The sequence below is a fragment of the Belonocnema kinseyi genome, chromosome 6 (genome assembly GCF_010883055.1).
Source record: "Belonocnema kinseyi isolate 2016_QV_RU_SX_M_011 chromosome 6, B_treatae_v1, whole genome shotgun sequence".
NCBI classification, from domain to species: domain Eukaryota; kingdom Metazoa; phylum Arthropoda; class Insecta; order Hymenoptera; family Cynipidae; genus Belonocnema; species Belonocnema kinseyi.
In genome coordinates this window covers 122,513,804-122,525,880 of record NC_046662.1, presented here as the reverse complement: position 1 = coordinate 122,525,880, position 12,077 = coordinate 122,513,804, and the positions used below count along the sequence as shown (strand labels likewise).

At 32.6% G+C, this 12,077-nt stretch overlaps 1 protein-coding gene across 3 annotated transcripts in view; it reads left to right on the top strand.

The window, feature by feature from the left end:
- The first annotated feature begins 1,209 nt into the window (after positions 1–1,209).
- LOC117174902 (pyruvate dehydrogenase (acetyl-transferring) kinase, mitochondrial) overlaps positions 1,210–12,077 on the top strand; it is a 410,760-nt gene continuing 399,892 nt past the window's right edge. Inside the window, exons 1-2 of one of the 3 annotated variants that reach the window (XM_033364339.1) lie at positions 1,210–1,364; positions 1,458–1,641. In XM_033364339.1, coding sequence (XP_033220230.1) covers positions 1,530–1,641 — 112 coding nt within the window. In that variant the 5' untranslated portion in view covers positions 1,210–1,364; positions 1,458–1,529. Of the gene's footprint in view, positions 1,642–12,077 lie in introns of all 3 variants that reach the window. The other 2 variants (XM_033364340.1, XM_033364342.1) reach the window with 2 other exon arrangements.

Genomic DNA, 12,077 nt, shown 5'->3' with positions numbered 1-12,077 from the left:
CCAGCGAAATAGTCATGTTCATTTGAGTCTATAAGCAAAATCGATTTGAATGACTCAGTCTCTGAGATAGTCTGAGAGATTTGGGTATTTTTCAAGGTCCTTTTAGTGGTACTTTTAAGAGTTGTGCGACGGTTTTATAATGTTCCTTTTGTATTTGTCACGTACCGGGCGGGTAGAGATATTTACAGTAGTTGGCCGTGGCTAACCCGACTCTCCCTTTTTAAATTTCCCTTCAAATTATTTACACTTTTTTTAATTGATTAATTTTCTCATGATACTTATTTATAATTATAACTTATATACTATAATACAATTTTATAGTTGAATTAAAAAATGTTGTCTTTTTTGACGTATCTCATTCCATTTACGAGAAGCGTTGTATTAATTCCACTTTTAAGCATTTAAAAATAAAGTTAGATATCTGAAATCATCGAAACCCGTAGATCCCTAATTATTATGTTTTAGATTGTTAACTATGAAAATTAAAAAATCTACTTCTAAATTTTAATCCGAAAGATTAAAAAAAAACCCTTGAGTGTCGGCTACTCTATTAATATAGCCTCTCTGCTTATTATTTATGATCGTATCTTTATTTAAATTTCGGAAAGGAGATTTTAAAGCCTTTAAAACTTTTAAAAGAACTACCTGGACCTGAGTGCCTGCGGAGAATTTCTCTTAGCTTATCTGACCCTAGAGAATCTTTACAATATACTCAGAGATTTCTATCGGTAGGGTAGTTATGAAAGATTAAGAAAAAAATTTCAATTATGAATGCCCTATGTTTTTTTTTGTATAAAAAATGATTATTCTAAGATTTTTCTTTCAACAACTTGAAGAACGAATAATATAATTTTCGTCGAAGATTAATGACAATGTCTGAAAGTTTTGAGATGATTTGCCATGGAATTTTTCTAAACTGACTTTACAAAGTGCTTTAATAAATATAGTACTTTGGCTTATGTAATTTTAATTTGAAATTTGGTAAAATAATTATTAAAAATCTTATAAACAAATGATATTTCGTTTTTTCGTTTAAAAATGAATGTATCTTATTACTTTTAAAAATTCAACATTGTCTCATTTAAACAAGCGCGCTCAAAGTTGCACTTTCACCGTTTGAGATTTTGATTTGCGGCCTCTATCATAAGGACGCGTACTACAATGCTTTAAGAAATGGGAACGAGCACTCCATGCAATTTATCCTCTGAGCTATATACCTATCTTCTCTCTACGTTACGGTTACAATTTCCACAAATTTCCATTGACTTCTATGAATCTGCCATGAATTTCAAGCACTTCAGAGTTTTGTCACAATAATTTGTATCACCGGTCTCATTTAAACCTCGCGACACGCAAATAGATTGGTTCGTAGCTTATTTATTGTGAAACAGTAAAAGCAAAAAAGTATAGAAACACATTTTAAATTTTAGTGACATTCACTTTAATCCTTTAAATAGCAGTCAGCGCGCGCTCTTCAAAGACTTGATTGTTTAGTTTAAACGTAAAGTTAATGTGCAAAAAACGACAACATGAGGCTCACACGCAGATGTTTGGGAAGCATAGGAGCTATCACGAAGATGCTGGATTTTTATTCTCAATTCAACCCCTCGCCGCTTTCAATAAAACAGTTTATCGATTTTGGCAAGTTTAAAGAAACTTTTATTTTTTTCTGTCTAAAAATTAATGTTTTCTTATTTATGTCAAACCCTAGTTCTTACTTAACTTCCTGCACTTTTGTCTTTTTTACATAATTAGCATATTTGGAAGACAAACCATGATGAAATTTCAATTGAACAAAAGTGAAAAAATTGTTTTTATTTTCTTAATTCTTGGGAGAGTAACTTAATATTTGTATCAAATCCTCAAATATCTTAGTTTTTAAGTAAGCGCAATCAATGATTCCATACACTTATTTATATTGACAAATTTCTGATGACACTCTATTTGCATTTACATATATGCTTCGTCATTGTTTCCAAATTTCTGAATGAATACTAATATTTAGCTTATAAAATTCGTATTTTGTTTTTGATATACAATTTTGTTAACTTTTCTATTCGATTAGTTGAGCTTCTTGAAGTCAGAAAACCAGAAAATTAAAGGGAGCTTATTTTGCAATAGAGAACGTTTCTAATTTTTTAGTAAAAAACTCTATTCAATTACTATAAAGTGGTACTTGACATCACATGTAATTGTGAAATTTCAAATTAATTTGATTTGAAGTTTTACAAAAATTTTTAATGTTCGAAAATGATCAGGTGCGTCCCTACCGATAGAAATCTCTGAGTATTCGAAAGCGAAATAGCCTGGCCCATTGGAATCTATAAGCAGAGTCGATTTGAATGATTTAGTCTCTGAAATAGTCTGAGAGATTTGGGTCCTTTTGAAGGTCCTTTTAAGAGTTGGGCAACGGTAATATAATGTTCCTTTTGTATTCGTCACGTACCGGGCGGGCAGAGTTATTTACACTAGTTGGCCGTCGCTAACCCGACTCCCTTTTTAAATTTCTCTTCAAATTATTTACACTTTTTTTTAATTGCCCTACCGAAAAGAATCTTTGAATATATACTAAAAATTCTTTAGGTCAAAGAATCTCAGAGAAATTCTCCGCAGGCACTCAGATATATATTTTTAAAGGTCCAGGAAGCTCGTTTAAATGGTCTGAACGCTTTAAAATATCCTTTCCGAAATTGAAATAAGAATACGATCATAAGTAACAAGCAGAGAGGCTATCTCAATAGAGTAGCCGACACTCAAGGGTCCTTTGTTAAGCTTTCGGATTAAAATTTAGAAGTAAATTTTTTAAATTTCATAGTTAACAGCATAAAACATAATAATTCGGAATCTATGGGTTTCGATGACTTCAGATATCTAACTTTTTTTTTTAATGCTTAAAATTGGAATTATTAGAACGTTTCTCGTAAATGGAATGAGATATGCCAAAAAAGACAACATTTTTGAATTCAACTAGAAAATTGTATATTAGTATATAAGTTATAATTATAAATAAGTATGATGAGAAAATTCATCAATTAAAAAAAAGTGTTAATAATTTGAAGAGAAATTTAAAAAGGGAGCGCGGATTAGCCATGACCAATTACTGTAAATAACTCTGCCCGCCCGGTACGTGACGAATACAAAAGGAAAATTATATTACCGTCGCACCACTCTTAAAACGACCACTAAAAGAATCTTGAAAAGGACCCAAATCTCTCAAACTATCTTCCAGGCTATTTTGTTTCAAATCGACTTTGTTTATAGACTCAAATGGGCCAGGCTATTTCGCTAAAGAAAGCTCAGAGATTTCTTTCGGTAGGGTTAATTAATTTTCACATAATACTTATTTATAATTATAACTTATATACTAATATACAATTTTATAGTTGAATTAAAAAATGTTGTCTTTTTTGGCGTATCTAGTTCCATTTACGAGAAACATTGTATTAATTCCAATTTTAAGCATTTAAAAAAAAGTTAGATATGTGAGATCATTAAAACCCGTAGATTCCGAATTATTATGTTTTAGGCTGTGAACTATGAAAATTAAAAAATCTTCTTCTAAATTTTAATCCGAAAGCTTAACAAAAGACCCTTGAGTGTCTGCTACTGTATTGATATAGCCTCTCTGCTTGTTATTTATTATGGAATTCTTATTTCAATTTGAGCCTCTCTGCTTGTTATTTATGTTCGTATTTCTATTTCAATTTCCGAAAGGACATTTTAAAGCCTTTAAAACATTTAAAAGAGCTACCTAGACCTTTTAATATATCTACCCGAGTGCCTGAGGAGAATTTCTCTGGGCTTCTCTGACCCTGGAGAATCTTTAGAATATACTCAGAGATTTCTATCGGTAGGGCTAACTTTACTTTGTTAAAAGCTGAGCGGAAAACAATGGAACAAAACTTTATTTCTGTATTATCTTTATAATTAATAATCATTATTATCTTTTTATTATTTCACTGAATAGTAATTAAAATATATATTTGAAGTGAAAATACCTAATTGCACTATTAAATGCACTTGCAATTTCAAAAGTTTCGAGAATTTTGTTTTCCAAAGGTTTGGTTTAAAATTTTTTTAATTAAAATTAATTCTGTTTGCAGTACCCAATCTTTAAATTGTAGACATTTAAAGACGTAAAATTATTATAAATTATGTCATTTTTAAAGGTTTAATAAAACAAATTTCAATTTTAATCCATTATCCCTACTAAAAACGTCAGGAATCTTCGAAAAAAAGTCAGGACTTCTGGCCATTTCTAATCAGTTTTGTTACGCTTCTTAACAGAAATCTAAAGGAAAAGTAAGAATTCATGAGAAAATTTTGAGAGATTTTCATAACTTTGGTTCGAAGGATAAGTCTTTTATTATGGGCCCAAGAATAAAATGCCATAAAACCTAATCCCTTTTATATTATCCAGCCCTCGTGAAAATAAACACCAATTTAATATTACTTTCAAACCATGTTTGGTCTTTGTCTGATATGCACCCTTCAGTCTATACCTGTATCACTTTCAGGGTATTGAAATAGACCCTACTCTCTCTCTCTCTCTGAAATATGGAAAGTTGCCTGCATGGACGATTGTCTTTTCCTCCATGGCTACCTGCTTACCCACCCTCTTCCACTGTGCAACGACACTACCTCTCACTGCATTCGAAGTTTCTTCAGGCCCTCGATGTTAGGTCCCCCCTAAAGATAATCCCTTTATATTTGAACTTACCTATTTCCTCGCTATTTTCACGCCGATTCCTTGATTAAAAATGCTAATAGGCTGACAAAATCCCTGACATTCTGACAAGTTTGAGAATATAATTGTAAATATTGGTAGATTCTCAACAATTTCGTTATGAATATTAAAGTTTCATAAGCTCCCCATTGCGTTAATGAAGTGATCCAAAAAATGTCTATTGTTTTTTCATTAGTAAAGCTATTGAAAATTTAACACAAAAATCGCAACTTTCGAAAATTATTAAAAGAGAATATTATTTAAAATAATTAGTACTTGATAATCGCTGGGGGATTTTATTGGCCCTCAAAACAAAATTTTGTAGAAATTGTTGATGTACATTGTTGGCTTTAGAGTTAGGTGAATTGAAAGCAATTGAGTTTCAAACCTTTTGGTACATAATGGTGATCCTTATCAGTTAGTTTTCTCAAATCTGTGAAAAGTACATAATTTCTTGCAGGTATGTTGTTTTACAATTGAAAATACTATTCTTTAAAAAAAATCTTGTAATGAAGAACAAGTAATAAAAAAACTATTACAATGTAGTAGGAAAATTTTGTAACAAAATTTATAAACAATTTTTTTTTAAGTTTTCAGAAAACACTACAGTCGAAGAACTCTTTAAAAATTATTTTTTAGCGACGTATATTAAATCTAATTTTTTTAAACGGAAACCCTTAAACACAGCTTTTTGTGTATAAGGGAACTAGTGTTAATTAATGGATTTTTCTGTTATGATGAGGAATTATATCTGTTTCAGTCTAATTTTTTTGTCTTGAAAGTCGCACTGTAGTATTGAAAAAAAATGTATAGCAGAATAATTATTCAATTATTCTTTAAAAACTTTTCCATGCATCGACGATAAGTTGATACAAATTTGGTTCACAGTTGTAAGAATACAGATTGTAGAGGAACATTGCACCAAAAAAAAATGTTCCTCGATTTCTTATATACAAATTTTCCTTTACAAAATTTTATATCAGAATTTTTTTAATTTTAACTTTTCAAAATGTTCATAATTTCAATTTTTAAAATTGATGGTCGGGATGCAAGAACCGGATGAACGATCGAAACGGGTAAAAATATTGTCCAAGTCCAGAAAGTGGGTATGGGAAATTTTTTCCGAAGATCCTTGTTAAAAAAATTTCACTTTATAGAGAATTGAAAACTGTATCTTTCCTCCAGAAGAGGTTTTTTGGTTGCATCGCTTGATTTATAAAAAAATGTTACTTTTTTTCGCCGTTTGTTTTTTTAAATTGAAAAATACACTGTTATCCGTGTACGAAAAATTCGTGAAGACAGATATGTGAAGCAGTGTTGGAAGAAATTTTTTCGTCAAGCAATATTTTATGTTGTCAAAAATTTTAAAAAATACGACCAGTTGAAGTAAAAAAAGATCTCCACTTGAAGCGATTTTCGCGCGACGTTCCACTAAAAACCTGAGGCGACAATTCTTACGAATAACTTCATGCAACAATGCTTTACGTATCTGTCTACGATTTTTTCGTACTTCAATTGATACGGACAATTCTAATAGCATAATCTCGGAAAACACGTTACTTTTTTGGATAAAATTATTATAAACAATTAAGATTTTTATGAAATGTGCACCTACATTAACGGAAGCGGAAAAGACTCCCCTACACCTTGAAAAAATGGCTAATTTTATTCAGCATTGGCTATATTATTTCGAGTTGAGTCTAAAAAAACAAAAATTTTGCATTGAAAAAAAACTGCGAAAAAAATTTAATTAAAAAAAAAAACAAGCCATGCGACCAAAAAACCTCTTCTGCAGAAAATATGCAGTTTACAGTTTCTATATTGTCAAATTTTTTGAACTAGGATTTTCGAAAAAAAATGTCCCATACCCACTTTCTTGACTTGGACAATAGTTTTACCCATTTCGAGCGTTCGCCCTGTTCTTGCGTCTCGCCCGTCAATAAAATGTATTGAGTTTTCTGTTACCTTCTAAAATTATTTCTGTGGAAGTAAAAAATTTCCAAAATAACACTGTAGTAAAAAATAAATTTGTGAGAGAATATTGTCAGAGAATATTGTTATAAATAATAATAACTTATTCAAACTTTTAATTTTCTTAACTTAAATTAATTGTCAATCCACTACAACTTAAAAGTGGACCAAAAGTGGAAAATTGTATAATTTTTCTTCAATAAACAGTTCATATGTGATATTTATACTATATTAGATTGGACCTAATCTAATTTGCTCTATTCAAATAATTTTCTTGGACACACTGATATTGTTCAAATAGAAATAGATATAAGTTGGAAGGCAAACGGATTACCATCGAGGGCTTAGAGCAACTTCAAGTCCAGTGAGGGGTAGTGTCACTGCACACTGTAAGGGAAAGAGTGCACAGGTAACCATGGAGAAAATGATGACGACCCGTCTGTATCAACAAAATGACGACGGGGACAAATGGACTGGTCTTCGGGGGACCAGAATATGACAGTTTGATGCCTGCTACTGCCCTACCGAAAAGAATCTTTGAGTATATACTAAAAATTCTTTAGGTCAAAGAAGCTCAGAGAAATTCTCCGCAGGCACTCAGGTAGATATTTTAAAGGTCCAGGTAGCTCGTTTAAATGGTCTGAAGGCTTTAAAATATCCTTTCCGAAATTGAAATAAGAATACGATCATAAAGAACAAGCAGAGAGGCAATCTCAATAGAGTAGTCGACACTCAAGGGTCCTTTGTTAAGCTTTCGGATTATAATTTAGAAGTAGAATTTTTTTAATTTCATAGTTAACAGCCTAGAACATAATAATTCGGAAGCTACGGGTTGCGATGACTTCAGATACCTAACTTTTTTTTTGATGCTTAAAATTGGAATTAATCGAACGTTTCTCGTAAATGGAATGAGGTACGCCAAAAAAGACCACATTTTTGAATTCAACTGGAAAATTGTATATTAGTATATAAGTTATAATTGTAAATAAGTATAATGAGAAAATTCATCAACTAAAAAAAAGTATTAATAATTTGAAGAGAAATTTAAAAAGGGAGAGCGGATTAGCCACGACCAAGTACTGTAAATAACTGTGCCCGCCCGGTACGTTACGAATACAAAAGGAACGTTATATTACCGTCGCACCACTCTTAAAAGGACCACTAAAAGGATCTTGAAAAGGACCCAAATCTCTCAAACTCTCTCCGAGACTATTTTGTTTGTCTTTTTTCGGTCTTTACTTTCACGGGGAAGGTTATTTATATAATTTATATATATATTTATCCATGCACATGATCTTTTTACTTATATTTAATTATAAATGATCATATACTCACGTGACTGTTACGTATCACTATTATCGATTGTGATAATAGTTACGCCGGAGGGACCAAACAGTCTACTAGGGTGAGGACCCTAGCGGTTTATTTTTATGTAGGATCGTTTCTTCCATTCTTCCTTGAAGTCCACAATCAATTTCCGGTAATTTTGAATATTAAGGGGGAGGTTCTAGGTGTTAATTAAGTTAAAAATACTGTTCATTTCTTTTTCAGATCAACGTCACATTTATTTGACTGATTAAGCTACCTTAGAATTACCTTAAATCTACCGTACTGGTTGAGGGCCATTTACGGGCGAATTTCAAAATTGATCAATACAAATTGGGGGAGAGGCACATTCACAAACTACACGAGCGAGCGAGAGAGAGAGAGAGATGAATCATTTAAAGGAATTGTAGCTGACTTGATTCTGATGTTACTCTTGGTACTCCCCACGTTACTATACTCGCGAAGTGTCGTTAACGAACACTCACTTTCGAATTTCTTACCCTTCTGCACACATCGTTATTTCGCTTCACTTTTCTTTAGTCACCCACCGAAATCTTGTAAAGAACAAGTGAGATCTGTTTTGCATCAGCAACTAATTTTTGAGATTATAAATCGCGTGATCAGGCAAGGTCACGTTTATCTCTTATTTAACGTCCCCAAACGTTTGTTACTGATTCTAGAGAGGCCCGGTGCCTACCCGGACGACACTTTGCGAATGCAATTGCGAAAAACGTGGACGGAGTCAGTTCGAAAATTACTCTATGTAATCTTCCCGATTACTGGGACGTACCTCTTGATAAGGTGAGAATTGGGCGATGACTGTTGGGGAGACAGGGCTGTGATTAACCTAGTCGCTTAATTGAACATAGAATTTGGAAGGGTTTATTGCTGATACTGGATTTGGACTTTGCCTAGCGACTGTGGAAAGGAAGACCGGACGTGGTTCACATGACTACAATAATGCTGATGAAAGAATTTGTAAAAATAAAAAATTTTCGCAGTGCACGTGCAGTGAGCATTGTTTCTACACAAAACGTTCAAATGTTAATTAAACTTATACTCAATAATCAATAGTGATCCCCCACCAAATTTTAATTCCACTAAGGATAATTTTTATTTTCAAGCTTTTACGTCCAAAAATCAGTATTTACCGTTACCCGTAGCTGACGACTCAATACTTTAAACTAGGAACAATCGAAATAATTCAAGTCAATAACTTGAATTGAATCAGGCTTTCCCACTCTAATGTAATTCCGATATCCTGGCTATTAACCGTAACAAACAGATTGATCAGTATTTCTAATCACTTACTTCGCTCTTAGAATAAAATAAGGATTTTTGATCAATTATCGTACTTACATAGTTGCTGATGTTATGTGAATTTTTGAAGGTTTTTCTTTTTTTTTGAATTCTAATCCATTTTGAAAAGTATTTATTAATTATTAAATTATCTATATAACTAATTTGTTTATTAATTATGTTCAATAACTAATTGTCCTTTTAGTAGATTAACTATTTGAATTTAACTTCCAAAAGAGGTTTATATTAAGGATATATATATATATTGGAAAACTGTATGACTTTCGTTACTGAAAGGTATTACTGTAAACTTTTAATGATGTGTGGCGGTGGGTCTGATTAGGTGTGGTTTAGCTCGGAAGGTGGTCATAATTTCGCTCTCTCTCTTTTTTCAACCAATGTGCGGCCCATTATGATACGTTAACGTGATACCAAGATGGGGCATCCAGGTCGACCACCATACTTCCTACATTTATCTGGTACGCGGAAACCTGGAGCCGAGCAACGATAATTTTGAGTTGCCTGGCTTCACGGCGTCCACCGTAACATGAACACATGCCTACCTTACCGACACTTTTTATTTCCTAACGTCTTTATGAGATTTTCTGTGATTGAAAATTATTCAATTTATCGACATCGCCTATTTCAAAGTTAGTTTTATTTTCCTTATTATTTAAAGGAATATTTGAAGTCACGTGATTTCTCAGTTTGAGTGTTTGATGATAGCCTTGTCGTTCGAGAAAAACAGTGTGCGAGCAGCTGTGAATCGCGACAGATGATCTTTGACCGATATTTTCGGATCATTAAAGTGATTAACTCAATAAGGACATTAAATATTACATCTTACAAAAATATCTCTCTCTCTCTCTATATATATATATATATATGTATGTATGTATGTATGTATGTATCTAGTGAGTGAGTGAGTGAGTGAGTATTCTGTGTGGTTCTCAAAAATGGTCTTAGTCTGCCAAGTATTCTATACTTTAAATAAAACTGGAACTATTAATTATTTCTAATGATTCTTCTCGGTCTATTCCTGATCTGGCAAAATTAATTAGTCATAAACAATAAACAAAGTGGTCCTTCGAGCCGGATAGAAGATCGTGAAAAAATATTCAAAAGTTTAAAATTAATACAGAAAAGACCAAAGTGAGAAATTTCAATAAGTGAAAGCACAGGAACTGTGTGAAAAATATAACGACTTGAGGTCACATAGCAAGGATATAAGCTGGTGAAAACATCTTCGCACGTACTGTACGGCAGTTGTCCTTCTCCAAACACTCTGTACTGTACTCTTTCATGCTGTCATTCTTCACTGGATCAGTCTTTCATTATTCTTCACCTGAATTTCACATTTAATTTAGACTTCATCGATTTCTAACCTTCTCCAGTGGTAAGATGACAACTTTAATTTACCCATGATGAGAGAGGCTCGCTCTAACCAACAAAATAATAATTCAGACCGTAGTATTTCAGTGATGATTTATTGAAATTTTATTAGTAATTATGCTCTCGCACACTCAAACTTGGTCGCATTGTCAGAGTACTTTAAAACTAAAGTAAATAAGCTCTTTAGTTTGCAAACTAAGACTTTTCAATTTTATTTGAATTATCAGCAATTGTGAATTTGAATTGCTCCTTTTGTTAAAATGGATCCATTATTCTCTGAGTTATCAGAGATTTCTCAGGCGATTCGACGCACTGAAACCAATTTTAAGAAAATTGGAAAAGCCAATCTAACAGTGGCTACTGTCAAATCCCGGGTAGAACTTCTTGACCAACGCTGGAAGAGTTGTGAAACCCTGCATCTGGAGATTAAAGTTGGAACAACGTCGGCTGAGCGTGAGAAATTGGAATATTTCACAAAGTCTAAGTATCTCGCTATTGAAGATGCTTATCTCAATGCGCGAGATTTTTTATATAATAAATTGGTCTTGCTTACTCCTGAGACTCAAATTATGCGTCATGATTCCTTGCCTGTTAAACTTCCTCAAATCACTTTACGCAGTTTTCAGGAGAATACAAGGATTGGGAGAATTTCCGCGATTTATTTAATGCTTTGATAATTCAAAACGATTCCTTGTCAAATGTAACAAGATTACACTATTTGAAATTGTCCTTAAAGGGCGAAGCTGAAGGTTTTTTAAGACATGTTTCGATAACTGATGCTAACTTTATCTTCACTTGGGAGTCGCTAAAGACCAGATTTGACAACAAAAAAGCTTTAATCTCAACTCATTTACAAGCCTTTATCAATCTTTCTAATATGTCGAATAATATTCTGGAAGACTTGAAAAACTTACGCGACAAAACAAATGAGTCATTGGCGGCTCTCAAAAATCGTAAACGCTTAACAGAACATTGGAGTGATTTACTTGTGTTTATAATGGTGAAAAAGTTTGATATTGGTACTCTCAAGGAATGGGAGATGCATATTGGTTCTAGCACTGATTATCCTACTTATCAACAACTTGACTCATTTTTGGAGACTCGCATACGTATTTTGGAGGCTATTAAATCTAAATAATCATCCAAATTTATCGTGCTTAACTTTACTCGCTACGGCTGTTATTTCCTTCCCAGTCGAAAATGGAAGAAGTCACAGATTTGAGTTTTGCTGGACCAAGGATCTGAATGTTGTTTTATTACTGAGAGAGCAATGCAAATATTATGTCCACGCTACAAAAAGGTTAAAGCAGTTGTATATGGAGTTGGAGGAGTTCATATTGGTTTATCAAGAAAGGTAGCAGAA